The sequence below is a fragment of the Phyllosticta capitalensis genome (assembly GCF_038381095.1).
Source record: "Phyllosticta capitalensis strain CBS 128856 chromosome Unknown BKA78scaffold_7, whole genome shotgun sequence".
Classification (NCBI taxonomy): domain Eukaryota; kingdom Fungi; phylum Ascomycota; class Dothideomycetes; order Botryosphaeriales; family Phyllostictaceae; genus Phyllosticta; species Phyllosticta capitalensis.
In genome coordinates, this window is record NW_027117445.1 from 1,776,762 (window position 1) to 1,789,509 (window position 12,748).

Consider the following 12,748-nt stretch of genomic DNA (forward strand, 5'->3'; position numbering starts at 1 on the left):
CCAACTTCTTCTGGTCTGTTTTTATTTTCTTTGCTGTTTCAACTTGTAAGCATACCGGGTTTTCGGCTGCTTTTGAGCCCTTGTTTGTATTTTGCTGGTCTGCTGGTTTACTTGTTCTCTTCTTCTTCAACCCCCCAACTTCTCTTCTACCATCTTCTTTTTGATAACCTTGACTTGCGTTTAACGCGCGCCTTCGCTCTTCTCCTCCAAATTTTTCCTTTTCTCTCTCGTGTGCGTGGGCTTCCACAATACTACTTTGTTCACATTGAGCGGCTGCCTCTCTTCGCGAGTCAACATTACAGCGGCACGCTCGGCGCCAACCATCTTGCCACATTTTTCTTCTCCTTTTTATATCTCTTCTCTTCTCTTCAATTCAATTGGCTTTGGGAAAGCAATATCTACCGAAATTGTTCTTCTCCAAACACCGTTCGTATAGGGTGGGATCGATCCAAACTGCAATATCAACCATACATGAGGCACAAAGATTTTTTTCTCCTCTCTCCGTCGTTCCGCGTCCCTTCCGTCCCTCCTCGCACGCCAACGCTCGAAATCAAGGCCGCTTGCGACGTAGGGAGGCGAAAAGGGAGTCTAGCTTCTTCTGCTTCCTCCTCACAAGCAATCGTCACACGTCTTTGGGCTGTCTCTTGTTGGTTTTTGAGCGACGTTGGAGTCGTTACACATGTGTCCGACTTTGGTCGCTCTCCTTTGTCAGCTGGGGGTGGTTGTTTCGGTCGAGCATATCACACCTTGTCGACAACAACAACAACACTCTCCCGGCCTCCTCTCCTCTCCTCTCCTCCTCCTTTCTCTCTACCGGTGTTGAAATCGAAACGGAGTCCGTTGGTATAAGAGCGGCGAGTGTCTGTGTGTGTTGTGGAGAATTGTGTCCGTGTCTCATTTGTACCCTTTTGAGTGTTGTGTCGTTGTTGGGTGTTTTTTGTGCTTTACTGGTTGGTGCTGGAACGGATGGTGTGGTGTGTGTATTCTGGAACTTCTTTTTTATTGGGTTGTGCGTTTTGAATAGTTTTATATACCTCCCGCTGCGCGGAAGAGTCTTTTTTTCATACAGTGGTTACAATCACAATCGAGTGTTGAAACAATCAGAGTGCCGCTGTTGGCTGTCTGTGTCTTGATTAGGTGAAGGAGGGGTGTGTTGACGAGGTGATCGCCAGGGGAGGAAGCAGGGCAGGGGGAGAGAGCGGCGACGTGAGTGTGTGCAGTGAGTGGTTTGGTTTTGGTTTGGTTCACCATGACGTCTTGACCCGTCGTCCATCAGTGCAGTGCAGCCGCCCATCATCCGTCTGCCCCCCCCCCCATCCCATCCCATCCTACGTCCGGGCGTTCGACCGTTCGCCCGACCACGCTCTCTTCCCCTCCCTCGCTCGCCCGCTCAGCCCACGATGTCGACATCAACATCACCATCAACATCGGCTGTGTGGACTGTGGACCCTCTCTCAGACTCTGGAGTACGTGCACGCTTGCTGGATGGGACGCCACGGCCGCCCGCAAGCCACGCTCCACGCTCCACGCCCTCTCTCTCCACGGACCCGGCCCCGGCCTCAGCCTTATGTAGGGCCACCCATCACGCTAGACTAGGAGCGATAAGGGCTAGGGTTAGCGTGGCCCGCTAGACTTGCCCTGCGTATATGATGGGTGTGTGGGTGCGTGGGTGGAGGGATGGTTCTGGAGGGATAGGGGCGGGCGTGGGGGGCCTGGTTGGCTGGCTTGAGGAAGTGGGTGGTGGTGTGGTGGTGGTGATGTTGATAGGGAGAAGTCGGGGGATAGAGGGAGAAGGCTCCAAGGATGGGTCGCTAGAAAATGGACGCTATCGATGGTGGTTGGACCCTGAACCGAGGAGACAGTCGTCCATCTTGCATCTTCGATGACAGCAATGTACATAGAGGAGTAGGAGCATGTCACAAATCACGAACGGTCAGACAAGGTGTCGATGCAGCGGCGCGTGGTAACTGGGAAGTAGGGAATAATATGTCTTCAGTCTTGTCAGGGGGCCCAGCTACAGTAGCTGGCTGGGTACTAGGGACAACAAGGAGCGGGCAGGGGTGTCGGTTAATATGCGCAAGGCTGCTAGCAAGCTAGCTGCGATTGACTACCAGCGTGAGTGACGAGTGAACACCTTGTCTCTGCATTGTCGTCGTGCATCGCTCGCTTTTTGCTTGTGTTGCTATGCACGCTGCGACGTTATGCTCGACATGCTGTCAACAATACAACAGCCGCAACGCCGCCCGTACATTACATATACCCTGCACAGGTAGGTTGGCAGGTGTCGCAGCATACCATCTCACGTATGTAGCAACACAAATCAAATCGACAAATAGACGCAGCAGAAAACCCTCCAACCCCACCCTAACGGCCGATATACCACGCGCCTGGTAACCGGATTGATTGCGATGTGAAGCGCTAGGTACAGCACACTAGACATGTGGTGCGATGCGGCTGAGGCGCAGAAGACATGTGGAAGCTGCGCGTGCCACGAGGGAATGACAATCGAAGCCAGGTAACGAAGGGAGGAGGGGATTTGCGTTGGGGGACGGGAGCCAGCTGGCTGGTACTGTGTAAGTGCAAGTTGTAAGGCTGAGTGTAGAGTGTGTGGATGCGGCGGGGGTCGTGCTGGTTGTGGGTGCAGGGGGTACCAAGGGGTCGAGGGGGCTTTGTGGGGGGATGTGGATGCGCTAGGTACTGTGTGTAGGCAGTAAGTAGTGATAGAGTAAGAGACGCAGAGGTGGGTATTGTGGTCATGGATAGGTTCTCTTCCTGGGCATCTTCCTTTCCTCTCGCCCTTCACATCATCCACTCTCTTCCTCCCCTGCGCTATCCCACCCCGCTCTCCCTCCAACCCTCCCTCCCTACTCTCGTCGCGCCACTCCCTCCTCATCAACACCACCAACACCTCATCTCGCTCCACAAACCAACGCCACCACCACCTGTACAGGTACAGGTACACCGCCATACTGCCCAGCACCATCTAAGCGCGTACGCAAGTCCGTCCTATTAAAGACGGGCGGGTCGCCATGCACACTTCCACGAACGGCAAGTTGATCGACCGGGTGCGTGTCGATCATCATACTTTACTCCTACTTTTGATGAGCACTTTTGATGAGTGCTAGGAGTGGTGCTGTGCGTGCGTGCGTTCGATGCTTGTGCATACTTAGGTAGGGCTGCTTGGCGGATGGATGACATCGTGATGCGGGGGTTTGTGAGCACATATTCCTGCGTAGTCCAAGTGGAGTGGATAGGATAGGATAGGGGTAGGGGTTGCGAGATGAGGAGATGCAGTGGCGCAAGAAAGCTTGATTATGGCTGCGCTTGGTTCGGTGGCCGTTGGGGTGGCGTGAGTAGGTGGTGGTGGTGGTGGTGTTGATGGCGGCGGCGGCAGAGGGGTAAGTCGGTGATTAGATAGACGGAAAGAGTTGTAGATGTGGCGTGGTAGAGGGGGAGTAGTAGTCAGCCAGCCACGAAGATATGGTTAGATGCTGGCTTGGAGCCGCCTGCAGCTTTCTCGAGTACGGTACCGCATCCTGCTTGGTCGCGCCGTTTGAGAGTTGTATATGACGTCCATTTACGTAGACCTACGTAAGAGTTCTGTAGTAGCAGCGGCGCAGTCGCGTGCTCAATCACTCGGTTCTTCGAATTTTGTGTGTAGATTGAGTGATTGTCTGCCTAACTTCCTTGGTAGTCAACAGAATCACGTCAGAGCGGAAGGAACAGCGGAAGGGACCGAGATGCGGCGGAGGAAGGAATGCTCGGATCGCAGAAAGGAAGGAAGGATCGCAGGTAGCCACTCGACGAGCTAGGCGACTCGACGTCCAGTCAATCCAGGCATGCTGGCTGGTCAGATGAGGAGAAGCCAGCCTCCACGACGCCCGGAACATGGTGGCATCTGGAGTAGCCGCGTGGGAGGGCGTCGCTGATGGACATGACGATGCTGACCTTTGGCGTCTTGTCGTCTGAAATGAGCGGAGGGCCGCCGAGGATGTTTGGCTGCTGATCGAGTCGACGACATGTGGCGCGCCGACGTCACGAGAGTAGCGACTCGGTACTCTAGGCCGCTGGCTGTTGTCGAGTGTGGTGGTGGTGCTGAGACAGGAACCGAAGCGGACTGCGGAACCGCAACCAAAAGCAGAACTGCTGCTCTTTGATCTGCGGCAGGGAGATAGGGGTCAGTGGTAAGGTCGGGGTCGAGGCGTCGTAGCGCGTCTGGTGGCGTCAGGGGATGGACTGGGCATGCCGTGTGTGGACGACGTGGTTGATGATGAGGTGCGCGTGGCTGTCCAAGTACAGCAGTGCCCAACTCTTCGCGTCATTCGAGATGTTGGAGTGGACTCTCGGGAGGATGAACAGAATGTTGTGGGTTGGTTGTCGATGGAAACGCAGCCTGTGTTCTAATTTGGTCCGACACGACTTGCGGCTGTCAGTCCACACGGCGGGAACAAGTGCATGGTCGGTGCAGAACTGGCGACCCTTGTCGCAGACGAGATGAAGAGAAAGATGTTCAGAGGTTGCCGAGTTCCGCCTGAGGCACCATGTTGTTCATGTTGTGTTTGATCAGGGACAAGACCCGCGGCTGAGGGCTGCCCGATGGTCTGCGCACGCGAGCTGTCCGACGTCCGACGACGCGTCTTCCATCCCCACCACCGCACCTCAACCTCTCGTCTCACTCGCTGCCTCCACAACCCATTCCATCGCGTATTGATGGCGTCTGCGAGTGCAGACACATGGCATGCTCTTCTGAGCTGTAGAGACTTCCAGTGGAGCCATGACGATCCTCGGTTCCTATTTTGACCACCCACCTCGCAAGGCTGACAGTCTACTCAACAACATTATCGAAGAGCTGATTCTGCAAGAATAGATGCTGCCGCCTGATGCCCGAAACATCATCTACACACGCGCCGTCCTTCGTGCCTTGCTTGGCCGCCCGTTCCGTGCCGTACGGGCCGCTCTAGGCTTCTTCATTCAACTCGTCTTTCTTCACCGCATCTCTCTACAAGTCCAACTTCCCGCTCAATGACGTCTGCATCTGTTCTTCTCCATCAGTCTTGCAAAGAGGTGGCCATGTGGGTTCCTAGAATAGGTCAAGTGTCGACCATGTATCCTGCACGCGCGGGTGGCAGATGACTGTCGTTGCCATTGCGATATCTGCGGACCTAGCTCCACCATTTCCGCTCCTCACCCCAGCCACTAGTCTGCTCGAGTTCATCTGGACGCCAGCCACCAATTGTGTCTCCCCCTTTTTTTTTTCGACGCACTACCCCTCCATCCGAAGTCCCGACTCGAGTATTGCCATTGCTCCATCGCATCATGCGTCGACGGGTGGGGCACAGGAGCAGCTCACGCTCCTCGCGTCTCGCCGAATGGCCGGCAGCCACTGGCCTTCAGACCCATCCTGTCGCCGTCAGCTTGGCTGCTTCGACTGTGTATTGCGAGGAGCTATACACCGGCAACATGCCGCTTCGGGAAGGTAGGTCGGTGCTCGGTGCCCCGTCCCTCTCCACTGCCGCCCCGTACCCGTCTCTTGTATTGTCCTGTGGCTGGTTGGGACCACTGCGAGCAAGAAAAAAAAGAAAGAGCTGCGGATCCCACCCTTGGCGTGAAACGCTGCGCGTCGAAAACCTGGACATGATGGGGATTGTATAAGACGGGCGGGCTCTACCGTCAATGTCACTAGGACCAATCCTTCTGACGGGGCGTCGATGATATCAGCGCCCTGTTACGCGCTGCGCTGCTGGTTCTGCTTTGCGCGCGATCCTTTACCTCTTTCCTGCTCTCTCCCATTGCAGCCTCACTCTGCTCCCGTCACCGGCTGCTGAGGTTTGACGCGTCGTCGTCGTTGCCGTCATCATGATATTACCCACCAAGCCGTTGATGGTGTTGCTGCTCTCACTACTATCAGCTCACCTCACCACGCCAGCCGCCGCCAAACCCCTGCTCATCCGCACAAACGTGTACCGCAACTCGTCGTCCGGGGAGACGTACGTCCGCGGGCCCGTCATCGAGCGCAACTTCCCCGACCCCAGCATCATCTACTGGAACGGCACGTGGTGGGCCTTTGCCACGGAGAACGAATCCGTCCACATCCAGGTCGCCTCGTCGCCGGACTTTGTCGACTGGACCTACATGGAGGGCCAGGACGCGCTGCCCGACCCGCCCGCCTGGGTCAACGCCTCGGCGCCGAATACGTGGGCGCCGGACGTCAATCTCATGGTATGATTTGCATGTTGTGCAGTTTCTCCCGAATGTGTTTGTGGGATTGTTGCTTTTTGCCGCTCTGAGACAATGCCGTGCATACGTGCGGCGGCAGCGGGAGAAGAAACCAGAAAATAAAGAAACGCCCCTAACACGCGCAACCAAAACACGCAGGAGGACGGCACGTTCGTCATGTACTTTAGCGCGACGACCGTCTACAACTCGAGCCTGCACTGCATCGGGGCGGCGACGGCGACGAACCCACAAGGTCCGTACGCGGCGGAGCCGACGACGCAGGCGTGCCCCCTCGACGAGGGCGGCGCCATCGACTCGTCCGGCTTCAAGGACTGGCAGGTCAAGGGCAGCGGGTGGGGCCCGGGCAATTGGAATAGCAGCGGAGTGAGAGTGACGAGCGGAAATGGCACCAACGACTGTTGGAGTAATCAGACGTGGTGGGGAGGCGGCAGAGGCGGGCAGCGGTACATCGTGTACAAGGTCGACGGTGAGTGACGGCGTGAATCAGGGGCCGCTCGCTCGCTCGCTCTCCCATTCCAAACACCCCCTGGCAAACACCAACGACTGACCAACAAACCCCACACACAGGCAACGCGCTGGGCAACGGCAACGCACTCAACACAGGCACCTGCGGCAACACGATCCCGCCGCTCTCCCCCACCCCCATCATGCTGCAAGCGGTCGACAGCAGCGGCCTCCAGCCCATCGGCACGCCCACCGTGCTCCTCCAACACGCCGGCCTCGCCGACGACGGCCTCATCGAGGCGCCGTCCCTCTTCAAAACGGCCCGCGGCACCTACATCCTCTTCTTCAGCAGCGGCTGCTTCAACAGCGACAACTACACCGTGTCGTACGCGACGGCCGACGCCGTCACGGGGCCGTACACGCGGGCTGCCGCGCCGCTGCTGGCGACGGGGAGTGTGGGGCAGGGGGTCGGTTTTGAGGAGGGCAGTGGTGGTGTGCTGAGGAGCCCCGGTGGCATGGATGTTTATTGGGATGGGCGCCATATGGTGTTGCATGCGGATTATCCCGATGTTGATACGCGCGCGCTGTGGATTGCTGAGATTGATGTGACGGATGGCGTGGTGGGCGTTTAGGGGGTGCGGGGGTGGATGGGTTTGCGCGCTTGCTTGGCTGATGCATTTAGGGGGCGTTGTTGTTTTGCTGCGGTTTGTTTGTGCACCATCATCACCATCGCCATCATCATTTTCCATTGTAGATACATTCGGTCGGTAGCATTTTCGGTTGCAGCGTTTGTTTTCCGGCATTGAGCAGCATCCCATTGCATTTTCCCCCTTCCTGACTTTTCCTCCTCTTTCTCCTTTTGTCTTTCAAGCCTCCTTTCCTGTCTAGTTGCCAGCAGTTGGGTGGGTCTAGACGACCACCACACCGCGTCTGCAGGCGGCGATGAGTACTGTATTGTACATATGTTTGTGTATACATGTCTAGTTAGTAGTGATATAGTAGAAGATATGCATGATAGGTACACAGCGAGCGCAACGGGACATAGCTTGCTATTTGACGATAAAACAATTGTAAGACTACTTCTCTACTGTCCGAATCTTCCTCTCGAGTCTGCCTATACCCCCCAAGAGACATCACATTCCCTCCACCTACCTCACATCCTCCCCCTCCCACACCCTTCCTTATCTCACCAAACCCATCCCAAACACACAAAAGCTCATGTCATTCAATCACGTCACGTCAAAAATTTAAATCTTCTCTCTCTCCCCCCTAGCCTTAGCATTTGCCCGTGTCTTTTCCATCTATTGGATTGCATTACTATCTCGCTCTCTAGCTCTCGGGACCCATGTGTGCCGCTGCCGTTACCGTCGCAGTTGCCCACCACTTCGCCCAAGGGCTATTCATCTCCCTAGAGCCAGCCGCACTGTCGAACTATCCGACTGCCGCATGCACGGACAGACCGACGGATCGACCGACCGACCGACGCAAGCAAAGTGGTGGGGAAATCAGAATCAGAACCAGAACCAGAACCAGAATTTTTGGGGGGCAGTTGTAGGGCAATGTGAAAAAAGGGAATATGCCAGGACCAAGGTGTCAAAGTGACGGGGTGGGGGAAGACGGGAGACCTAGCAAAAAAGAGAAAAAAGGAAAAAGGGAAAAAGGGGAGCAGTAGTATCCACTGCTTCTGAATAGTAGGCTCTTCTGGCCTCCTGATGAGCTGGACTGATAATTCAGAGGGAGACTAGAGCCCTGAGCCCGGGGGGAATTTGTTGTGGAAATTTTTTGGTGTTTCTGGTTTGCCGGAGGATGGGAGAGGTATCTATTCTCCTTCTTTACCGGCTATGAGTAGGGAGGCCTGTCCAGAAGAGGGACAGAGTGAGTAGAGCGCAGACTCGACATGACCGCAGATGCGACCATCGAAGCCAGACCAGAGTCTTGCACGTCACTCTACTCCTTGTCCTCTCCCTGCTTCTTCTTCTTCTTCTCCTCATCTTTGGCCTCCCAATCGTACTTCATCTCAGCACGCGTCATCTGCGTGATCTGCTCGGGCGCAACGTAGATTCCAGTCGGGTCACGCCTGGCGTTCTGGTTGATCAGGTGGTTGGCCGGCTTGTACTTGTTCCTGCCCTTGCCCTTGCCAGCACCGCCACTTGTGCCATCCTGCAGCGGGCCGGGGGCTTCTTCGTCGTTGTAGACCAGCTCGGGGTAGATGGATGCCGTGGTGCGAGCGGGCCTGCGCGAGTTGGAGATGGGGACCGATGGGTTCATGGTGCCGTGGTTGCGGCGCATGGCGTTGCTGCATTCGCCCCAGGATTGTCCGATGGTGATGCCCTGCTTTGCCGTGTCGCTGCCAGCGCCAGCCCAGTCGTGTGGAACGGTTGCAATGTACTTGATGTAGCCGTCGTTCAAGCCGGTACCTGGAAGGATTTTTTTCTCGTTGTCCGGATCTCTGCGATCCATCATATCTTCAGCGGTGATGTCGTCGCGTCGAGCCTGGTGGATGTATTAGGCATAGATCAATCAAAAGGGCAGGGGACTTACATCAACGGCCTTGAGGAAACCGCCACTGTACAGGTCAACCACCTTATAGTACTCCCTCGTGCGAGCGACGTGACATTCGGAACCAGGATTCTCGCAGTGAGCGAGCATCGAAGAGCAGCTGTCGAAGAGCTTGAGGCAAGTCGGGCAGCGGACCTGAGTGATGATGTGCTTTCCCTGGAGATGCTCGGTCATCTTCGAGGGCTCGAAGAAGTGGGCCCTGTACAAAGGTCAGTAGTTTTCAACCTCCGGGGTGTGGAACAACATACTCGCATTTCTTCAGCGGGCAGATGTACTTGCCAATGGTGTTGTTGAAGAACCGCTCCGCATCGTACTCTGGATGCTCAGGATCCCAGAATCGCAGCAGAAAAGGGTTGCATCGAAGTCTGTCGTCGTACTCAAGATCACGCTCTGCGAGCGCCTTCCTCCAAGCTTCATTCATGGGCGTGTTGACCGCATCCTTGAAAAGCCTTTGAGCAGTCGTCTGGGCGTTGCCTTTGAAGAGAACCTCGGAAACCTGAGACGATGTCTCCCACGCATCAGAGCTGCTCCTCCATGGGGATTGCACAGTCGCAGTGGAAGAAGCCATCGAGAGCTGGCTCATTGCCCTAGAAGGCGGGGACATGGGGCCTTTCTTGGCTCCAGGGAGCGCAGGAAAGTCCTCAACGCGACGAAGCGGAGTGGCAACAGCAGCCTTGGAGGCACGAGGCAGGGGGTTGATGTTCTCTCTACCTGGGAGCGCAGAAAAGCCCTCACCACGGCGCAACGGAGTGGAAGCCCCGGAGTTGGTGGTGCTTGCGGTAGGGGTGTTTCCTCTGCTTGGAAGCGCAGGAAAGTGCTCGACTGGACGCTGGACGTTCTGAACGTTCTGGACCTGTTGGACCGGAGACTGGACAGCCGGAACCAACGGCGGCTGGATGCGAACACCGCCCTCCTGCGAATCGGCAACCGACCAATCGTCATCATCGTCGAGTATGTGGCTACTTTCGGCAGCGGTCGTGGAGACCCCTCCGACAGTCGTGGAGTCGTCGAAATCCGTGTCAGCGTAGGTGCTGCCAGCAGTGGCCGACGCAGTCGAGACAATGTCCTGCTCGTTCTGGCGGACATAGTCGGGGTCATCGAGCATTTTGTTGATCAACGCCTTGTGCTCCACCGCAGCCTTGAACTGCGCGGCCTTGATCCTCTGGCACATGTCGAATTCCAAGTGTCCAACGAGCGCATAGCCGCGAACAAAGTGCTCCTGGCAACCAATGCAGCGGAGGTCCTGCTCGACTGGGTGAGCCTGCATAGAGGTCAGTCATCTTTGGCACCTTTCCTTAAGCCAGCGACGGCAATACCTTTTTGATGTGGTTCTCGCGTGTCTTGAGGGCCTTGAACTCTTCGCCGCAGAACTTGCAGCACAAGTGGAACTTGGGCGAGTTCGCCTTGTGATCCGTCAGCTCGTCCCAAGTCCTGGCCATGTAATTGCACTGCTTGCAGTAGTCATGGCTCTGATCTAGTTCCCACTCGGCCTTGAAATGCTGCTCCATTGCGGCGCGAGACCTGAACACCTCCTCGCAGGCCTCGCTAATGCACTTGACTGCGGGAGGCATTGCTGCAGAATGCTGTTGATGGTGGCTCCAGCAAGGTGGTGAAAGTTCTCGAAGGTGGGTCGAAGCTGGCAGGCGGGTCTGGACTGAGGTGCGGCCAAAAGCGCCTGATGGAGTGAGCAGAAGCTGCTCGGGTCCACGGATGTTGGCTCAATTGAGAGCCAGTGGTAATGGAGAGAAGATGAGGGAGGTTGATGAAGTGATGAGGTGGAGAGGTAGAGAGGGTGAAGAGGAATGGTTTAAGGTTGAAGCCGTTGGCCGTTAGGCAAGTGCCCGTTTCGCGCAGGGTCCGCGCAGTCGTCGTGAGGGTAGTGGCCGGCCCCTTCCCTGGTGTCGTTTCTGCGCGATCGCATCGTCGCAACTCGGCCGGAACCTTCTCCATGTTGTTGTGAAGGTTTTGCATTGTCATGACGACTAGTATCTGCGAGTGAACTCTGAATCCAAAATTTGGACAGTAGATTGACATGTGCGCATCCACCACCACTCCACTTCCAATGGTTTGTCTCACAGAAGCTCCTCATGAAAGATGAGGGTAGCTCATGTCTTTTCTTTTGGACGTTATGATAGCAATTCCGCCGGATTTGCCACTTGTAGAACAAGCAATTTTCAATGACTTGAGCAAGGGCCTTTGTTCCATCTTTTGTGCCCAAATTCTTCGCGAAAGGGTTCGCTATCCACAGCAAGCATGTCCAGTTTGCTTTTGGAGCCTGTAAGGCGGGAGATTGCAGAAGCTTGCATATCCTGCTAAATCTGGCGTAAGTCTTTCCTTGTGGACCAAGAGGCTATACTGACAAGTCATTGTAAGGATGCAGTCAATCTACAACCGCAAGCAAAAACACGAAACTGGAACCTGGATCTACACGTGGTGATACAAACATTTACATTTGATCTGCGCTAGAAACGGGAAAAAATGCACAAGAACAAAAGCGCTTTCAAAATCTAAAATCTCGAGTAAGGCAGCCTGGATTCGTCAGCACAGCACAGCATCTGAAAGGGCAGCGCGCGACTTACCACTTGCCACGAAGAGTAATCTTGGCCCACTCGCCCTTGTCATCCGTCTCCTTCTCCACCTTTGTCGAAAACGAAATGGCGCTCATGATGCCGTCGCCAAACTTTTCATTCAGGACGGCCTTGTAGGCGTAGCCGTAGTTTTGGACGATTTCGTAAAGACGGTAGATGAGGGGGTCCTTGGGGGGCATGTCAAGAATGCGGCCGCGGTCCGGGAAACCGGAAAGCTGGGTCTCGAGCGTGTCGACAGGAATCTCGAGCAAGGTGGCCAACTTCTTGATGTCCTCGGGGGAAGCCCTAGCCTGGCCGTAGAAGAGGGCGGCGACGGCGACCTCTTCGCGACCAAGAGCCTTCGCAATGGCCTCAAAGGAGAGGTTCTTTGCCTTCTTTGCCTCGAAAAGAGTGGGGGAAGATTCCGGAAGGCGGGGGACCAACGAAGCCTGTCGCCATCAGCTACAGTATGCGGAAACAAAGGTCAGACTCATACGTCGAGAGTCGCAATGGATTGGCCAGGGGCCGTCATTTTGGAGGACTGGTGGAACTGTCGGAAGCTGGAGCTGAGAGCAGGTCGGGCGATTCTGGATGCCACGGGAGCGACAAGGCGAGGCAAGATTCTGGCAGAAAGAGCAGAGGAAGCGGCAGCCATGATGGATTTATTCGTTTGGGTCGTACAGAAGACGGAAGAGGGGGAGCAATGAGGGGTCGACTGGGCGTATTTGACTGATGATTCGGGCCACGGCACAGCGTCAACTATGAGGTCATGGCCGCTCCGTGCTGAAGCTTCAGGTTACAAACACCAGCCAAAGAGCCGACATAGCCGGAGTCGATCGGCGTATGGCTCAGATCGGGCAAGACGAGGTGAAGGACATGTCGAAACAAACGACAGTCGACAAGCCTGTATAATTGTTGATTCGACAGGTTCGAGAAGGCGA

The 12,748-nt window shown here is 55.7% G+C and overlaps 5 protein-coding genes across 5 annotated transcripts; 2 read left to right on the forward strand and 3 right to left on the reverse strand.

Moving 5' to 3' along the window:
* Positions 1 to 2,203: 2,203 nt before the first annotated feature.
* On the reverse strand, positions 2,204 to 2,824 carry BKA78DRAFT_319418 (uncharacterized protein). The gene has a single exon (XM_066888856.1). The coding sequence runs from the start codon at positions 2,755 to 2,757 to the stop codon at positions 2,419 to 2,421; it is 339 nt and encodes a 112-aa protein (XP_066742899.1). The 5' UTR covers positions 2,758 to 2,824; the 3' UTR covers positions 2,204 to 2,418.
* A 1,236-nt stretch (positions 2,825 to 4,060) lies between these two features.
* Positions 4,061 to 4,553, forward strand: BKA78DRAFT_169719 (uncharacterized protein). The gene has a single exon (XM_066883212.1). It carries the CDS (start codon positions 4,232 to 4,234, stop codon positions 4,496 to 4,498), a length of 267 nt encoding a protein of 88 aa, XP_066742900.1. The 5' UTR covers positions 4,061 to 4,231; the 3' UTR covers positions 4,499 to 4,553.
* Positions 4,554 to 5,856: 1,303 nt separating this feature from the next.
* Positions 5,857 to 7,313, forward strand: BKA78DRAFT_297359 (glycosyl hydrolase; the record flags this gene model as incomplete). Its single annotated transcript, XM_066886760.1, has 3 exons — positions 5,857 to 6,219; positions 6,376 to 6,703; positions 6,805 to 7,313. 3 exons carry the CDS (start codon positions 5,857 to 5,859, stop codon positions 7,311 to 7,313), a joined length of 1,200 nt encoding a protein of 399 aa, XP_066742901.1.
* An 880-nt stretch (positions 7,314 to 8,193) lies between these two features.
* On the reverse strand, positions 8,194 to 10,811 carry BKA78DRAFT_381324 (uncharacterized protein; the record flags this gene model as incomplete). Its single annotated transcript, XM_066892996.1, has 4 exons — positions 8,194 to 9,174; positions 9,223 to 9,439; positions 9,489 to 10,501; positions 10,557 to 10,811. The coding sequence occupies 4 exons, from the start codon at positions 10,809 to 10,811 to the stop codon at positions 8,629 to 8,631; spliced, it is 2,031 nt and encodes a 676-aa protein (XP_066742902.1). The 3' UTR covers positions 8,194 to 8,628.
* Positions 10,812 to 11,634: 823 nt separating this feature from the next.
* Positions 11,635 to 12,508, reverse strand: BKA78DRAFT_169742 (cyanate lyase C-terminal domain-containing protein). The gene is made up of 3 exons (XM_066883213.1): positions 12,304 to 12,508; positions 11,820 to 12,256; positions 11,635 to 11,769 (listed from the first exon to the last, which is right to left on the reverse strand). Exons 1-3 carry the CDS (start codon positions 12,460 to 12,462, stop codon positions 11,748 to 11,750), a joined length of 618 nt encoding a protein of 205 aa, XP_066742903.1. The 5' UTR covers positions 12,463 to 12,508; the 3' UTR covers positions 11,635 to 11,747.
* Positions 12,509 to 12,748: the final 240 nt, after the last annotated feature.

What these genes read in the sequence shown, in the direction of transcription:
- BKA78DRAFT_319418 (XM_066888856.1), bottom strand. Translation starts at nt 2,757, where the DNA reads ATGACCACAATACCCACCTCTGCGTCTCTTACTCTATCACTACTTACT.
- BKA78DRAFT_169719 (XM_066883212.1), top strand. Translation starts at nt 4,232, where the DNA reads ATGGACTGGGCATGCCGTGTGTGGACGACGTGGTTGATGATGAGGTGC.
- BKA78DRAFT_169742 (XM_066883213.1), bottom strand. Translation starts at nt 12,462, where the DNA reads ATGGCTGCCGCTTCCTCTGCTCTTTCTGCCAGAATCTTGCCTCGCCTT. An exon ending in AATCCATTGCGACTCTCGAC is followed by an intron (nt 12,257 to 12,303) that starts GTATGAGTCTGA and finishes TGATGGCGACAG; the next exon opens with GCTTCGTTGGTCCCCCGCCT. An exon ending in ATTACTCTTCGTGGCAAGTG is followed by an intron (nt 11,770 to 11,819) that starts GTAAGTCGCGCG and finishes TGACGAATCCAG; the next exon opens with GCTGCCTTACTCGAGATTTT.